Here is a 16,905-nt window from a genome sequence, read left to right on the forward strand (position 1 = left end):
CCTGGTGAAGGGTTGTGTGTGGGGTGGTGAGGGGAAGGCAGGTGGAAGAGGTGAATGGTAGGGAGAGAGGCAGTGAGTGGAGGAGATGAATGATAGGGAGAGGGGCAGTGAGTGGGGGAGGTGAATGGTAGGGAGAGGGGCAGTGAGTGGAGGAGATGAATGATAGGGAGAGGGGCAGTGAGTGGGGGAGGTGAATGGTAGGGAGAGGGGCAGCGAGTGGGGGAGATGAATGATAGGGAGAGGGGCAGTGGGTGTGGAGGTGAATGGTAGGGAGAGGGGCAGCAAGTGGGGGAGGTGAATAATAGGGAGAGGGGCAGCGAGTGGGGGAGATGAATGATAGAGAGAGGGGCAGTGGGTGTGGAGGTGAATGGTAGGGAGAGGGGCAGCAAGTGGGGGAGGTGAATGATAGGGAGAGGGGTAGTGAGTGGGGGAGGTGAATGATAGGGAGAGGGGCAGTGGGTGGGGGAGGTGAATGATAGGGAGAGGGGCAGTGGGTGTGGAGGTGAATGGTAGAGAGAGGGGCAGTGAGTGGGGGAGGTGAATGATACGGAGAGGGGCAGCGAGTGGGGGAGGTGAATGGTAGAGAGAGGGGCAGCAAGTGGGGGAGGTGAATGATAGGGAGAGCGGCAGCGAGTGGGGGAGGTGAATGGTAGGGAGAGGGGCAGCGAGTGGGGGAGGTGAATGGTAGGGAGAGGGGCAGCGAGTGGGGGAGGTGAATGGTAGGGAGAGGGGCAGCGAGTGGGGGAGGTGAATGGTAGGGAGAGGGGCAGCGAGTGGGGGAGGTGAATGACAGGGACAGGGGCAGTTAGAGGGAGAGATGAATGGTGGGGAGAGGGGCAGCGAGTGGGGGAGGTGAATAGTAGGGAGAGGGGCAGTTAGTGGGAGAGATGAATGGTGGGGAGAGGGGCAGCGAGTGGGGGAGGTGAATGTTAGGGAGAGGGGCAGTGAGTGGGGGAGGTGAATGATAGGGAGAGGGGCACTGATTGGGGGCGGTGAATGGTAGGGAGAGGGGCAGTGCGGTGGGGAAGGTGAATGGTAGGGAGAGGGGCAGTGAGGGGTGTGAGGTGAATGTTGGGGAGAGGGGCAGCGAGTGGGGGAGGTGAATGGTAGGGAGAGGGGCAGTGAATGGGGGAGATAAATGATAGGGAGAGGGGCAGCGAGTGGGGGAGGTGAATGGTGGGGAGGGGGGCAGCGAGTGGGGGAGGTGAATGGTGGGAAGAGGGGCAGTTAGTGGGAAAGATGAATGATGGGGAGAGGGGCAGCGAGTGGGGGAGGTGAATGGTAGGGAGAGGGGCAGCGAGTGGGGGAGGTGAATGGTAGGGAGAGGGGCAGCGAGTGGGGGAGGTGAATGGTAGGGAGAGGGGCAGCGAGTGGGGGAGGTGAATGGTAGGGAGAGGGGCAGTTAGAGGGAGAGATGAATGGTGGGGAGAGGGGCAGCGAGTGGGGGAGGTGAATGATAGGGAGAGGGGCAGTGAGTGGGGGAGGTGAATGATAGGGAGAGGGGCACTGATTGGGGGAGATGAATGGTGGGGAGAGGGGCGGTGAGTGGGGGAGGTGAATGGTAGGGAGAGGGGCAGTGCGGGGGGGGGAGGTGAATGGTAGGGAGAGGGGCAGTGAGGGGGGGAGGTTAATGGTAGGGAGAGGGGCAGCGAGTGGGGGAGGTGAATGGTAGGGAGAGGGGCAGTGAATGGGGGAGATTAATGATAGGGAGAGGGGTAGCGAGTGGGGGAGGTGAATGGTGGGGAGAGGGGCAGCGAGTGAGGGAGGTGAATGGTAGGGAGAGGGGCAGTTAGAGGGAGAGATGAATGGTGGGGAGAGGGGCAGCGAGTGGGGGAGGTGAATAGTAGGGAGAGGGGCAGTTAGTGGGAGAGATGAATGGTGGGGAGAGGGGCAGCGAGTGGGGGAGGTGAATGATAGGGAGAGGGGCAGTGAGTGGGGGAGGTGAATGATAGGGAGAGGGGCACTGATTAGGGGAGATGAATGGCGGGGAGAGGGGCGGTGAGTGGGGGAGGTGAATGATAGGGAGAGGGGCAGTGGGTGGGGGAGGTGAATGTTGGGGAGGGGGGCAGCGAGTGGGGGAGGTGAATGGTGGGGAGAGGGGCAGTTAGTGCGAGAGATGAATGGTGGGGAGAGGGGCAGCGAGTGGGGGAGGTGAATGGTGGGGAGAGGGGCAGCGAGTGGGGGAGGTGAATGGTGTGGAGAGGGGCAGCGGGTGGGGGAGGTGAATGGTGGGGAGAGGGGCAGGTAGTGGGAGAGATGAATGGTGGGGAGAGGGGCAGTTAGTGGGAGAGATGAATGGTGGGGAGAGGGGCAGCGAGTGGGGGAGGTGAATGGTGGGGAGAGGGGCAGCGAGTGGGGGAGGTGAATGGTGGGGAGAGGGGCAGCGAGTGGGGGAGGTGAATGGTAGGGAGCGGGGCAGCGAGTGAGGGAGGTGAATGGTGGGGAGAGGGGCAGCGAGTGGAGGAGGTGAATGGTGGGGAGAGGGGCAGCGAGTGGGGGAGGTGAATGGTGGGGAGAGGGGCAGGTAGTGGGAGAGATGAATGGTGGGGAGAGGGGCAGTTAGTGGGAGAGATGAATGGTGGGGAGAGGGGCAGCGAGTGGGGGAGGTGAATGGTGGGGAGAGGGGCACTAAGTGGGGGAGGTGAATGGTGGAGAGAGGGGCAGCGAGTGGGGGAGGTGAATGGTGGGGAGAGGGGCAGCGAGTGGGGGAGGTGAATGGTGGGGAGAGGGGCAGGTAGTGGGAGAGATGAATGGTGGGGAGAGGGGCAGTTAGTGGGAGAGATGAATGGTGGGGAGAGGGGCAGCGAGTGGGGGAGGTGAATGGTAGGGAGAGGGGCAGCGAGTGGGGGAGGTGAATGGAGGGGAGAGGGGCAGCGAGTGGGGGAGGTGAATGGTGGGGAGAGGGGCAGCGAGTGGGGGAGATGAATGGTGGGGAGGGGGGCAGCGAGTGGGGGAGGTGAATGGTAGGGAGAGGGGCAGCGAGTGGGGGAGGTGAATGGTAGGGAGAGGGGTAGCGAGTGGGGGAGGTGAATGGTAGGGAGAGGGGCAGCGAGTGGGGGAGGTGAATGGTAGGGAGAGGGGCAGTTAGAGGGAGAGATGAATGGTGGGGAGAGGGGCAGCGAGTGGGGGAGGTGAATAGTAGGGAGAGGGGCAGTTAGTGGGAGAGATGAATGGTGGGGAGAGGGGCAGCGAGTGGGGGAGGTGAATGATAGGGAGAGGGGCAGTGAGTGGGGGAGGTGAATTATAGGGAGAGGGGCACTGATTGGGGGAGATGAATGGTGGGGAGAGGGGCGGTGAGTGGGGGAGGTGAATGGTAGGGAGAGGGGCAGTGCGGGGGGGGGAGGTGAATGGTAGGGAGAGGGGCAGTGAGGGGGGGAGGTTAATGGTAGGGAGAGGGGCAGCGAGTGGGGGAGGTGAATGGTAGGGAGAGGGGCAGTGAATGGGGGAGATTAATGATAGGGAGAGGGGTAGCGAGTGGGGGAGGTGAATGGTGGGGAGAGGGGCAGTGAGTGGGGGAGGTGAATGATAGGGAGAGGGGCAGTGGGTGGGGGAGGTGAATGGTGGGGAGAGGGGCAGCGAGTGGGGGAGGTGAATGGTGGGGAGAGGGGCAGCGAGTGGGGGAGATGAATGGTGGGGAGAAGGGCAGCGAGTGGGGGAGGTGAATGGTGGGGAGAGGGACAGGTAGTGGGAGAGATGAATGGTGGGGAGAGGGGCAGCGAGTGGGGGAGGTGAATGGTGGGGAGAGGGGCAGGTAGTGGGAGAGATGAATGGTGGGGAGAGGGGCAGGTAGTGGGAGAGATGAATGGTGGGGAGAGGGGCAGTTAGTGGGAGAGATGAATGGTGGGGAGAGGGGCAGCGAGTGGGGGAGGTGAATGGTGGGGAGAGGGGCAGCGAGTGGGGGAGGTGAATGGTGGGGAGAGGGGCAGCGAGTGGGGGAGGTGAATGGTAGGGAGCGGGGCAGCGAGTGGGGGAGGTGAATGGTGGGGAGAGGGGCAGCAAGTGGGGGAGGTGAATGGTGGGGAGAGGGGCAGCGAGTGGGGGAGATGAATGGTGGGGAGGGGGGCAGCGAGTGGGGGAGATGAATGGTGGGGAGAGGGGCAGCGAGTGGGGGAGATGAATGGTGGGGAGGGGGGCAGCGAGTGGGGGAGGTGAATGGTAGGGAGAGGGGCAGCGAGTGGGAGAGATGAATGGTAGGGAGAGGGGCAGTGAGTGGGGGAGGTGAATGGTAGGGAGAGGGGCAGTGAGTGGGGGAGGTGAATGCTAGGGAGAGGGACAGTGAGTGGGGGAGGTGAATGGTGGGGAGAGGGGCAGCGAGTGGGGGAGGTGAATGGTAGGGAGAGGGGCAGTGAATGGGGGAGGTGAATGGTGGGGAGAGGGGCAGCGAGTCGGGGAGGTGAATGGTGGGGAGAGGTGCAGCGAGTGGGGGAGGTGAATGGTAGGGAGAGGGGCAGTGAGTGGAGAGCTGAATAGTGGAAAGAAAGGCAGTGAGTGAGGGAGATGATCCAATCGAGCTATATTAAAATCATTAAGGGATTCAATAGGGCAGTGAGGGGTCGGGAGGGGCACTGAGTGTAATAGTGAGCGGAGGTGGACAGTGGGCGCATAATAATGTCAGAGCTGGGAGAAATCGCGTTGGCACCAGTGGACAGAACGGATGCAAGTAAGCATGTGCAACTGGTTCTGTGCAGCAGCAGCAAATGCAGCCGACTTTTAAAGCATCCGATCAGTTTACAGCCCTTCCCCCGCCCCATCCCCTCACTGCTCTTCACTACGAAGCCTGTGGCTGACCTGTACTGGCTCAACTGGTTTTTCAGTTTCAGCTACAGTCTTGTTCTTCACCACAGATTCACCTCCAGGGCTGAAGTGTATTTTGTTGATTCTTTGGGATCTTATCTTCGACTTCACCATTGTCTTTTTTTCTGGCCAGCAGGTAATTCTGCACTAACGTCTAGATCTTTATTCCCATGGAAATGCTTCCATCAGTACATCCCCCAATGCCCTTTCCTTTCAAGTAGCTTCTGGAATTCATTCACCCGTCACACCCAACTCTGAACTTGAGCAATAGTTTCTTGATGCCATGCCAATTCCACCCCACCTACATGTACTTCATCCCTTCACAAGACATTGGACTTTAACTCTAGACTCCTTCCTGCTGTCCCATCTCTAATCTCCATTTACTACAAGGGTATATGTATAATTGCTCCATAACCAGGCTAATGTAATTTGAATTAAAGCAACATACTGCAGATGCTGGTGATCTGAAATAAAAACAGAAAGAGCTGGAAAATCTCAGCAGCATCTGTAGAGAGAGAAACAGAGTTAACGCTTCAAGTCCAATGTGACCCCTCGTCAGAGTTCTGAAGAAGACTCATATTGGACTCAAAACCTTCTCTCCATAGATGCTGCCAGACATACAGAAATTTTCCAACACTTCCTGTTTTTATTTCCACTCTAACTAGAGTTTCCCTGTATTCCAGTGAAGCTCAACGCAAACTGGAGGGACAGCACCTCATCTTCCGACTAGGCACTCTACAGCCTTCCAGACTTAATACCGAGTTGAACAATTTCAGATCGTGAACTCTCTCTTCCATCCCCACCCCCTTTCCGATCCCCCTTTTTCCAATAATTTATAATTTTTTTTACAAATATATTTTTCTTTTCCCTCCTATTTTTAAATTTATTTCAATCTATTGTTTCATCTCCACCTTTTAGCTCATTTCGATCCCTTCCCCCCACCCCACCCCCACTAGGGCCATCTGCCACTAGCTTGTCCTGCTTGCTATCCTTAATGTCCCCATTAGTACATACTTTAGATAATATCACCACCGTTAACACCCCTTTGTCCTTTTGTCTATGACATCTTTGGCAGTCTCTTCTTGGCCTCCACCTATCACTGGCCCCCTATCAAGCTCCACCTGTCCCACCGCCACCACCCCCCCCACCCCTTCCCCCCCCCCACCACCCCCACCCCTCTACCAGCTTATATTTCATCTCATTTCTATATGTCTCAGTTCTGATGAAGGGTCATACAGACTCGAAACGTCGGCTGTATCCCTGTCAGACTGATGCTGTCAGACCTGCTGAGTTTTTCCAGGTATTTTTGTTTTTGTTTGAGTTTCCCTGTGCTCGTTCATGTGTGTTTTGGCTGATTTCCCGACCTAAGCTCCTTACTTCTATTTCCATTTGTTTTTCTACCCCAGTCAATTTGTTTTGCTTTAAGATAAAAGCAAAAAACTGCGGATGCTGGAAATTGTCCCACCCCTCCCCTTAAATCAGCTTATATTTCATCTCTCTTCTATTTTTACTTAGTTCTGTTGAAGAGTCATACGGACACGAAACGTTAACTGTGTTCCTCTCCGCAGATGTTGCCAGACCTGCTGAGTTTTTCCAGGTATTTTTATTTTTATTTTTATTTTTGTTTTGTTTTTTCTTTACCTTTCCTAGACTCCTCCTAGGATCCTTTCGTTATGCCTCATTTCACTTGTTTCTTCTGAAAAACTCTGCCCTCCAAAATCCTTAGCCCAACTCTTACTCCCTCAGCCCCTATACTTCTGTCATCATTCACAGGTTTCACTTCCTCTCAGATAAGCTTACAGCTTCCTGTGTGCTTCCCTTGACATCTTCTGAAGGGCCCCATCAAACTGCTCATCATTGCTTGCTTATGAGCAGCAACTCCAAATTGCCCCTCCTATTCTCTTGCTGACCTTCCTAACCAGCACCTGCCCGGTAGGGGCCAATCTTGCCGATTTCTTCCTTGTCCAAATCAACCCTCCAAGCGCTAAGCCTGTGGACTCTGCCTGTGGATCAGTTATCCCTGCCCTTCTCCGCATCTCCCTCCAGATTTTCTGTTCACTTGTATGTAAACAAAGCCAATCCATCAACCCTGTGCCAACTGACCTACAGTTGTTCCTGGTTAAGCAACACCTCAATTTTAAAATTTGCATCTTTGTTTTCAAATCCTTCCATGGTCTTGTCCATCTCTATCTCAGTTATCTTCTTCAGCCCTAAACCCTCCAAGATATCTGTACTCATCTAATTCTGACCTCTTGATCATCCCGATTTTAATTGCTCCACCATTGGTGGCGAACCTTCAGCTGCCAAGGTCCTAACCTCTGGAATTCCCTCCTTAAACCCCTACACCTCTCTTCCTTTTTTAAGATGCTCCTTAAGAGCTATGACTAAGCTCTTGGTTATCTGTCCTAATGCCGCCTTATGTGGCTCAGTGCTAAATAAGGTCCCTTGAGCACCTTGGGACATTTTACAATGTGAATGGTGCTCTTTAATACACACTGTTGTTTTTAAACACTGTGATGAATATTCTGATATGCACATTGAACAGTTCTGAACTGGAATCAAAAAAAATGCAAATCATGTGTCTTATAATATAAAAACAAAAAACTACTGCGGATGCTGGAAATCCAAAACAAAAACAGAATTACCTGGAAAAACTCAGCAGGTCTGGCAGCATCGGTGGAGAAGAAAAGAGTCGACGTTTCGGGTCCACACGACCCTTCAACAGAACTGAGTATAGTTAGGAGAGGGGTGAAATATAAGCTGGTTTAAGGTGGGGGGGCGGTGGAAGAGAAGTTGAGGGTGGGGTGGTTGTAGGGACAAGCAAGCAGTGATAGGAGCAGATAATCAAAAGATGTCACAGACAAAAGGATCAAAGAGGTGTTGAAGGTGGTGATATTATCTAAGAAAAGTGCTAATTAAGAATGGATGGCAGGACACTCAAGGTACAGCTCTAGTGGGGGTGGGGTGGAAAGATTGACAAGGTATTAGTTGTAGATTTAAAAATAATGGAAATAGGTGGGAAAAGAAAAATCTATATAAATTATTGAAAAAAAAACAAAAGGGAGGGGGAGGAAACGGGGTGGGGATTGGGGGAGGGGGAGTTTAAGATCTAAAGTTGTTAAATTCAATATTCAGCCCGGAAGGCTGTAAAGTGCCTAGTCGGAAGATGAGGTGCTGTTCCTCCAGTTTGCGTTGGGCTTCACTGGAACAATGCAGCAAGCCAAGGACAGACATGTGGGCAAGAGAGCAGGGTGGAGTGTTAAAATGGCAAGTGACAGGGAGGTTTGGGTCTTTCTTGCGGACAGACTGCAGGTGTTCTGCAAAGCGGTCGCCCAGTTTGCGTTTGCTCTCTCCAATGTAGAGGAGGCCGCATTGGGAGCAACGAATGCAGTAGACTAAGTTAGGGGAAATGCAAGTGAAATGCTGCTTCACTTGAAAGGAGTGTTTGGGCGCTTGGACGGTGAGGAGAGTGGAAGTGAAGGGTCAGGCGTTGCATCCCCTGCGTGGGCATGGGGAGGTGCCACAGGTGGGGGTTGAGGAGTAGGGGGTGATGGAGGAGTGGACCAGGGTGTGCCGGAGGAAACGATCCCTACGGAATGCCGCCAGGGGGGGTGAAGGGAAGATGTGTTTGGTGGTGGCATCATGCTGGAGTTGGCGGAAATGGCGGAAGATGATCCTTTGAATGCGGAGGCTGGTGGGGTGATAAGTGAGGACAAGGGGGACCCTATCATGTTTCTGGGAGGGAGGAGAAGGCGTGAGGGTGGATGCGCGGGAGATGGGTCGGACACGGTTGAGGGCCCTGTCAACGACCGTGGGTGGAAAACCTCGGTTAAGGAAGAAGGAGGACATGTCAGAGGAACTGTTTTTGAAGGTAGCGTCATCAGAACAGATGCGACGGAGGCGAAGGAACTGAGAGAATGGGATGGAGTCCTTACAGGAAGCGGGGTGTGAGGAGCTGTAGTCGAGGTAGCTGTGGGAGTCGGTAGGCTTGTAATGGATATTGGTGGACAGTCTATCATCAGAAATTGAGACAGAGAGGTCAAGGAAGGGAAGAGAAGTGTCAGAGATGGACCATGTGAAAATGATGGAAGGGTGGAGATTGGAAGCAAAATTAATCAATTTTTCCAGGTCCCGACGAGAGCATGAAGCAGCACCGAAGTAATCATCGATGTACCAGAGAAAGAGTTGTGGGAGGGGGCCAGAGTAGGACTGGAACAAGGAATGTTCCACATACCCCATAAAGAGACAGGCATAGCTGGGGCCCATGCGGGTACCCATAATATGATGTGTTACAGTGAGGTCCAACTTTCATTCCAACTGTTCCCCAAACAATGGGTTCTGAATTAAGAGTAAATTTTGGAATTACTCAGCAGGTCAAGACGCATCTTCTATCCCACAATGTCCCACAAGTTCAGATCATAACCACAGCTAGCATATTTTCAGAGGTACAGCAGACACTGTTAATTATTCTGCTCTTGTCGTTTACACCCCTCCTAAACCTATTTTTTGTTCTTTTATTGTCCTCTTACCAAGCTCTTTTGCCTTGTAGCATCATCCCTTTTTGTCACTTAATCACTCCTGCTTTCCGCCTGATCACAGACCTCTTTTTCTTTCCTTCCCTTCCTTCTTTCCCATTACTTAAAACCTTTACTTTCTCTCTAACCTTTTCCAGATCTGATGAAAGGTCATCAACCTGTTTCTCTTTCCGTAGATTCTTCCTGCTCTGCTGGGTATTTGCAGCATCTTCTGTCTCTATTTCAAATTTCCAGTATCTGCAATATTTTGCTTTTGTATTGAGAAGTTCTGAATGCCAGCCAATCTACCCAGATGCCTTCCCACAAGGAGAGAAAACTGATAAACAAGCCCATTCAATCAATTTATGCAACTAGTTATAAAACATCAGACTAATTGGCAATGGAATGCTGTCCAAGGAGATATGGAAGGAGAAAGGAGAAGGGATAAAATATCTTATTTTAAAACATATAATCTTCTATTGTTAGAAACAGTGAGGGATTAGTGTTGTAAAATTCATGATGGATTCTGATATAGCCAAGTCCACCAACATTTGGGGGTTTCTGGTTTCTTTGATACATGGAGCTGAAGTTTTAAACGACCACTGAGGCGAGACTGGGGGTGGATGGGCCTGCAATCTTCTAGCACCGGCCGGCTGGTTTGCCAGCACGTTGTCGACTTTGGGTAGCCAATGATGACCCTTAAAGGGCCTATAAGGCACAGTCAGCGACTGGAGTTTTTTTTTCAAATTATCCTTACCTGCACTCCCTAGTTTTGTGGTTCTTATCCCCTTCATTATTTTCCAATCAACTCACCCAATTTTAACTCTATTCATTAAAATCTGCTTTCTTGAAATCTGGATCAGTTAATTGTGTTTTTCTTATTTAAATCCAACAACATTGCAAGGGGAAATATTCCCCAGTCTTCAGATATTGTACCATTTAAGATCAAGATTGGCCTCTACTTTTTCTCTATTAACTATTTGAGAATTCATCTCTTGGAATGTGTAAAGCCTCATTTCAGTTTATTTAGATTTAATTAATGTGCCCCACGACTTGGATCCTCCTATCTCAGACCTCTTTTTTTTTTAATACAAAAACAAAAATACCTGGAAAAACTCAGCAGGTCTGGCAGCATCTGTGGAGAGGAACATAGTTAATGTTTCGAGTCCGCATGACTCTTCAACAGAACTAAGGAAAAATAGAAAAGGGGTGAAATATAAGCTGGTTTAAGGAGGGGCGGGGTGGGGGGGTGGGACAAGAAGAGCTGGATAGAGGGCCAGTGATAGGAGGAGATAACCAAGAGATGTCACAGACAAAAGGACACAGAGGTGTTGAAGGTGGTGATGTTATCTAAAGGAATGTGCTAATTAAGGGTAGAAAGCAGGACGAGCAAGGTACAGATAGCCCTAGTGGGGGTGGGGTGGGGTGAAGGAATCGAAAAAGGCTAAAAGGTAGAGATAAAACAATGGATGGAAATACATTTAAAAATAATGGAAATAGGTGGGAAAAGAAAAATCTATATATTTATATAGATTTTTCTTTTCCCACCTATTTCCATTATATATTTATATAGATTTTTCTTTTCCCACCTATTTCCATTATTTTTAAATGTATTTCCATCCATTGTTTTATCTCTACCTTCAAGCCTTTTTCGATTCCTTCACCCCTTCCCACCCCCACAAGAGCTATCTGTACCTTGCTCGTCCTGCTTTCTACCCTTAATTAGCACATTCCTTTAGATAATATCACCACCTTCAACACCTCTTTGTCCTTTTGTCTGTGACATCTTTTGGTTATCTCCACCTATCACTGGCCCTCTATCCAGCTCTACCTGTCCCACCGCCCCCCCGCCCCCCTTAAACCAGCTTATATTTCACCCCTTTTCTATTTTTCCTTAGTTCTGTTGAAGAGTCATGTGGACTCGAAACGCTAACTGTGCTCCTCTCCACAGATGCTGCCAGACCTGCTGAGTTTTTCCAAGTATTTTTGTTTTTCTTTTGGATTTCCAGCAGCCGCAGTTTTTTGCTTTTCTCTCTTTTTTTAATCATGCGTATGTCACTTTATCAGTTTACAGCACTTGTTAATTACCATCTAACTCAACCTGGATGTTTACTCTGAAGTTAAACTGACTTCCTTCACAACAGCTGCATTGTTATGTAACAAGTGACCACGACTCTGAATTTCATTTTCTGTCCCTTCTAATCCATGTTTAATGAAACTCATTGCCACTTTCTGATCTGAACCAATTCTCCAGTAAACTGATTAAATCCACCTGCACATTCCATGCATCAGTCTCTATCTCCAGTCCCTTAATTTTTTTTGTATCAGTATAAATTTCCCCAGTTATCAAAAACAATTTGTCACTACAAATTAAGTATCAGGTGGTCTGGTCCAGTCTCTTTGTTAACAGATAGTACCCACACATTGTTGAACTGTAATTACTTGTATAATCTCACCTCTTGGTCAAGCCTATCTTACAAATTCCTTTTAAATTGGGAGTCGTAGATCTTCAGTGAACATCTCTTATAACAGAATTAATTCTTATATCACTGCAGTGGACAAACAAAATTCTAAATGGGAAAGCTGCCATGGCCAAGTTACTTGAAGACTTTGAAAGTGAAGTTCCTACCTGTGATCCTCATTTCTTATGAAGTACAGTATGCAGGGTCTCAAATATAATTTATTTGTGTTTTCAAAACTGTTCCAGTTACTTCCTTGTAAATGATCATTACATCACCTCAGTACTTCCTGAAACGGCAGATCAATTATCAAAGTAATTAAATTGCAAATACAGCCTTTTTTAGTCACTGATTACTCAGTTGCTCTATCATATGTTTAATTCACTAAACATGAATCTTGAAAGATATGATGTCAATATAAATGCACAACATAAAATGCACAGAAATATCTAACAGTGGAATGGTGCTATATTTTTCATTCATCAAATAGCAGTGTTCTCCTCAATTGCCCTGAAATATTTTCTACCTAGCACTGCAGTTCTATTTTGAGCAAATGCAGAGGGTAGAATTTTGCTGTCGGCGAGCAGGGGGCTCGCCAATGCGTAGAATGACGTGGGATGACATCGGGTGGAACCCCCGATTTCACCGCGCCCCATTTAAATTTTCAGGTAGGCGGGGGCGCAGCAAAATCAGCTGTGCGCCCGCCGACCTGTCAATGGCCAATTGAGGCCATTGACAGGATCAATTAAACAATTAAAGGACCTGCCCGTCCAACCTTAAGGTTGGTGGGCAGGCCAGAAGCCCCAGCGGCAAATAGAAAAAACATGAAACCTCATCCACTGGCAGGATGAGGTTTCATAGTGTTCTAAAAAGTTGAATAAAGTTTTACTGTAATTTATGAACATGAGGGGGACATGTTAGGGAATTTTTTTTTCTATTTTTAATCTTTTTAAAAGTGTAAGCAATCTCCCTGAGGCAGCACTTAGCCTCAGAGGGATGTGCGCTCTTTCATGTGCATGCGCGAAAGAGAGCACTCTCGCTTTTAGGGAATCCCCTCCCTCCTGCACAGGAAGTGCATAGCTCTTCCCGCTGGATGTCGCGCTGGATGGCTGCAGGGCCCACTTCTATGGCGGGGATCGGCTCCCCGCCCGCTGGAGATTGGGTTGGGCCTGCCCACCCGACAGGCAGAAAGTTCTGCCCAGAGAGTTTGCAGAGAGACATCAACAGCTAAGATACCTTGATCTTTCCAGCTAGAAAATATGGAACAGTAATCAGTGTCATGAATAAATAACAGAGAAAACAAGAGTAACAGCAGTTACAGAAGATAAAAGTTTGGAATAAGAAATGGCCACTCAGCCCATCAAGGTTCATTCTTCTAGTACATCTCACAATGGTTGTTTTGTTTTAGAGTTTTTTCTATGCTGCTTACTCTAGATTTTATGGTAGCCATATCTGGGATATCTCTCCATGGATGAATCCTACCTCCATTTGTGAGTATAGGTAGCTTGCCTCATCCCACATGCTTTTTATTCTACTTAGTTAAGCTTGGGGCAAAATCCTGATTGTACTTTTTTTAACCTTCTTCAGTAGAATTTTCTCAGGCTCCTGCTACTGAGGGGGGCCTTGCATGTAGCCTTGAGTTTATCAGGATGTCATGGGTGTGGTGATATGAATAGGTAGAAAATCACAGGAAATCTACTTCCTGCTGTATGTGAGGCCCCAGTGATTGTGAGGTAGCTCAGAAAATACCGTGCTTAATGAATACTAACTGAATAAAGCAACACCCATTAAGCTAAAATTATTGCTTTATCTTTGGCACAATGATATGTATAATTATAATGGGGGCTTCAATTATCCAAATATAGGCCAGGATTTTCCCCTCGGCGATTTGGGGACGGGGCCTGCTCGCTGTGGGGAAAATAACGCGGAATGACATCGGGCGGAACGCCCGACTTCATCCCGGTCCATTTAAATTTTTAGGAAAGCGGACGGACAGCGAAATCAGCTGTCTGCCCGCCGACCTGTCAATGGCCAATTGAGGCCATTGACGGGTTAATTAAAGTAATTAAAGACCTGCCCGGCCAACCTTAAGGCTGGCGGGCAAGCCAGGAGACCCAGGGGGCTCCAGATTATTCATGAAACTTCATCCACTGGCGGGATGAAGTTTCATGTCCATTTTGTAAAATATTAGTGAAGTTTATGTGTTCATTATTAACATTGTCACATGAGGGGGACATGTTAATAATTTTTTAATGTTTATATTTTAGAAGTTTTTTCCACTGTCAGTATTCTCCCTGAGGCAAAGTCCTGCCTCAGGGAGCAGTGCACTCTTTCGCACGCATGCTCAAAAGAGCACACTTTGACAGATGGGGATTCCCTCCGCCCCCTTCCCCCCCCGGAACAGGAAGCGTTGGGAAGGCTGCTGGGCGGGCCTTAATTGGCCCGCCCACTCAAAATGGCGGTGGGTCCCATTTCAGTGACAGGGGTCGACTGGCCGCCCGCCGCCAAGCCGGTGGGGCCCGCTCGCCATCCGAGGGCAAGATTCTGCCCATAGACTGGAAAGAAATAGTGCAAAGGGACAAGAAGAGCGAGAGTTTCTGGAATGTGTTCAAGATAATTTTCTGCAGCAGTATGTTTCCGGTCCAATGAGAGGGCAGGCAATGTTGGGCCTGGGTCTGGGGAATGAGTTGGCCCAAGTGGATCAAATATCAGTGGGAGAGCATTCAGGGGACAGTGACCACTATATCATAAGAGTTAGGTTGGTCATGGGGAAGGACAAGGAACAATCCAGGGCAGGGATAATTAATTGGGAGAAAGCCAACTTCAATGGGATGAGATAAAAGCAAAATACTGCGGATGCTGGAAATCTGAAACAAAAACAAAAATAGTTGGAGAAACTTAATAAGTCTGACAGCATCTGTGGAGAGGAATACAGTTAATGTTTCGAGTCTGTATGACTCTTCATCAGAACTAAGGAAATATAGAAATGTGGTGAAATATAAGCTGTTTGAGGGGGGTGGGACAGGTAGAGCTGGATAGAGGGCCAGTGGTAGGTGGAGGCAAAGAAGAGATTGCCAAAGATGTCATAGACAAAAGGACAAAGGGGTGTTGACGGTGGTGATATCTGAGGAATGTGCTTATGGTGACATTAAGGGTAGAAAGCAGGACGAGCAAGTAACAGATGGCCCTAGTGGGGGTGGGGTGGGGGGAAGGGATCGAAATGGGCCAAAAGGTGGAGATAAAACGATAGATCAAAATAAATTTTAAAATAGGCGGGAAAAGAAATATATATTTTAAAAATTATAAATTATTGGAAAAAGGGGGATTGGAAAGGGGGTGGGGATGGAGGAGAGAGTTCATGATCTGAAGTTGTTGAACTCAGTATTCAGTCCGGAAGGCTGTAAAGTGCCTAGTCGGAAGATGAGGTGCTGTTCCTCCAGTTTGCATTGAGATTCACTGGAACAATGCAGCAGGCCAAGGACGGACATGTGGGCATGAGAGCAGGGTGGTGTGTTGAAATGGGGGTGTTGGGGGTGGCCTGGCAGCACAGACTGAAGGAAGTACACAAGCACATGCCGGGAAGCTGGTGGAAGGTGTGGGGTGGGGAGTGGGGGGTTGGGGGGGTGGATGGTGGTGATGGTAGTGAGGGAAGCAAAAGCTTGTTAAGAGTGGGCATTCATCCGCAGCTGAGACCATTCAGCAGCTACATTGACATGCTTGGAGTCGGGCCTCTGAAGCTTTTCTGCCCACTCAAGCAACGCAAAAGCATGAAAGTGCCTCCAAATGCTCCAGAATTTTTTGCCCCTCAGGCACAGACTGCAAATTAATGTGTGTTTTAGGGGGCAGCAGAACAATTGGCCGACTGGGCAAGTTGTACAATCCCCTTGTGAAAGGTAGGCATGGTGCAGTCACTGGTGGAGGCACTCATAGCCCCTTACACTGTCTTTATTATGGTTTAGAGCAATATACCCCATGGTCCACGCTAACAGCGCAGTTTTGCAGTGCAGGTTAGGAGAATGCCTGTGCCTGAGATGACAGCACAGCATGCAGTCCAACAGCCAAAGCTGTCAACAATCGGTCAAGTGGAGTGGGGCGAAGGTGGGTGGGTCATGAAGCGCACTACACGCTGGCCAACCTAGTGGTGGCTAGCACACGCCTGCATGCATGAAGGGCCTTCAGACTTAACCAAGTGAGGTTCTTAGGACACATATGCTAACCCGCACCTCTCTCTTTTTGATCCTGCAGGAGGAGGACATCAGCATCATGGAGCCTGGTGATTTGGCAGTGTGCCTCATGGCTTACAGGGAGCAGAGAAAAAAAAGAAGAGAGCGGTGGAGGCGCCTGGCTTGGCAAAGGGAGGAGCACCTCCCTCAAAGTGAAGGGACGGCAGGGTCTGCTGTGCACGCAGCTGAAGATTCACAGCGAGCTGTCACTTGTAGGTGTCTTGCTAGACCCAGGGTCTATAGATGGCGCCTGTCATTCTTGGAGGTGATTACGAACCAGTGTCGCTGAAGACTGCACATGTCTGGGGAACTGGTCAGTCACATATGCCACCTGATGCGGGATTTGGTGCTACGGGGACATGGAGGACATCCACTGCCAGCGGCTGTGAAAGTAATCGTGGTGCTCAATTTTTATGCCAGGGGTCCACAGGTGACCTGTGCAGGATCTCGCAAGCCTCCATGCACAAGTGCATCCAGGAAGTCACAGACGCCATCTTCGTGAAGGCACAGAACTTTACGCCATCAACTGTACTTATGTGGCACTTAGATCTCTGTGGCAACAAGCGGTCAACTATGTCAACTGCAAGGGCTTCCAATTGCTGAATGTTCAGCTGGTGTGTGAGCACCGCAAACACATTCTACAGGTCTGTGCCGATTCCCAGGGAGTGTCCATGCCTCCTACATCTTTAACAGGTCTCACATCCCTGACATCTTCCAGGGTCCACAGAGGCTGCAGGGTTGGCTCCTCAGGGACAAGGGCTACCCACAGAGGACATGGCTGATGACGCCATGTGGCTGCAGCAGAGAGGTGGTATAACGTGGCTTATGTGTGACTCAGATTTTGGTGGAGCAAACGATAGGAATTTTGAAAATGAGGTTCAGGTGCCTCGACAGGCCCGGTGAAGCACTGCAATA

At 49.9% G+C, this 16,905-nt stretch overlaps 1 protein-coding gene across 2 annotated transcripts in view; it reads right to left on the reverse strand.

Moving 5' to 3' along the window:
• The window catches only part of LOC144681720 (protein FAM3C-like), a 62,254-nt gene that overhangs the window by 27,409 nt on the left and 17,940 nt on the right, over positions 1 to 16,905 (reverse strand). For both annotated transcript variants that reach the window (XM_078543623.1, XM_078543622.1), the window contains one exon: positions 11,938 to 12,056. In XM_078543623.1, coding sequence (XP_078399749.1) covers positions 11,938 to 11,950 — 13 coding nt within the window. In that variant the 5' untranslated portion in view covers positions 11,951 to 12,056. The remainder of the gene's footprint in view (positions 1 to 11,937; positions 12,057 to 16,905) is intronic.

Source organism: Cetorhinus maximus, chromosome 6 (genome assembly GCF_964194155.1).
Source record: "Cetorhinus maximus chromosome 6, sCetMax3.hap1.1, whole genome shotgun sequence".
In the NCBI taxonomy this organism is placed as follows: domain Eukaryota; kingdom Metazoa; phylum Chordata; class Chondrichthyes; order Lamniformes; family Cetorhinidae; genus Cetorhinus; species Cetorhinus maximus.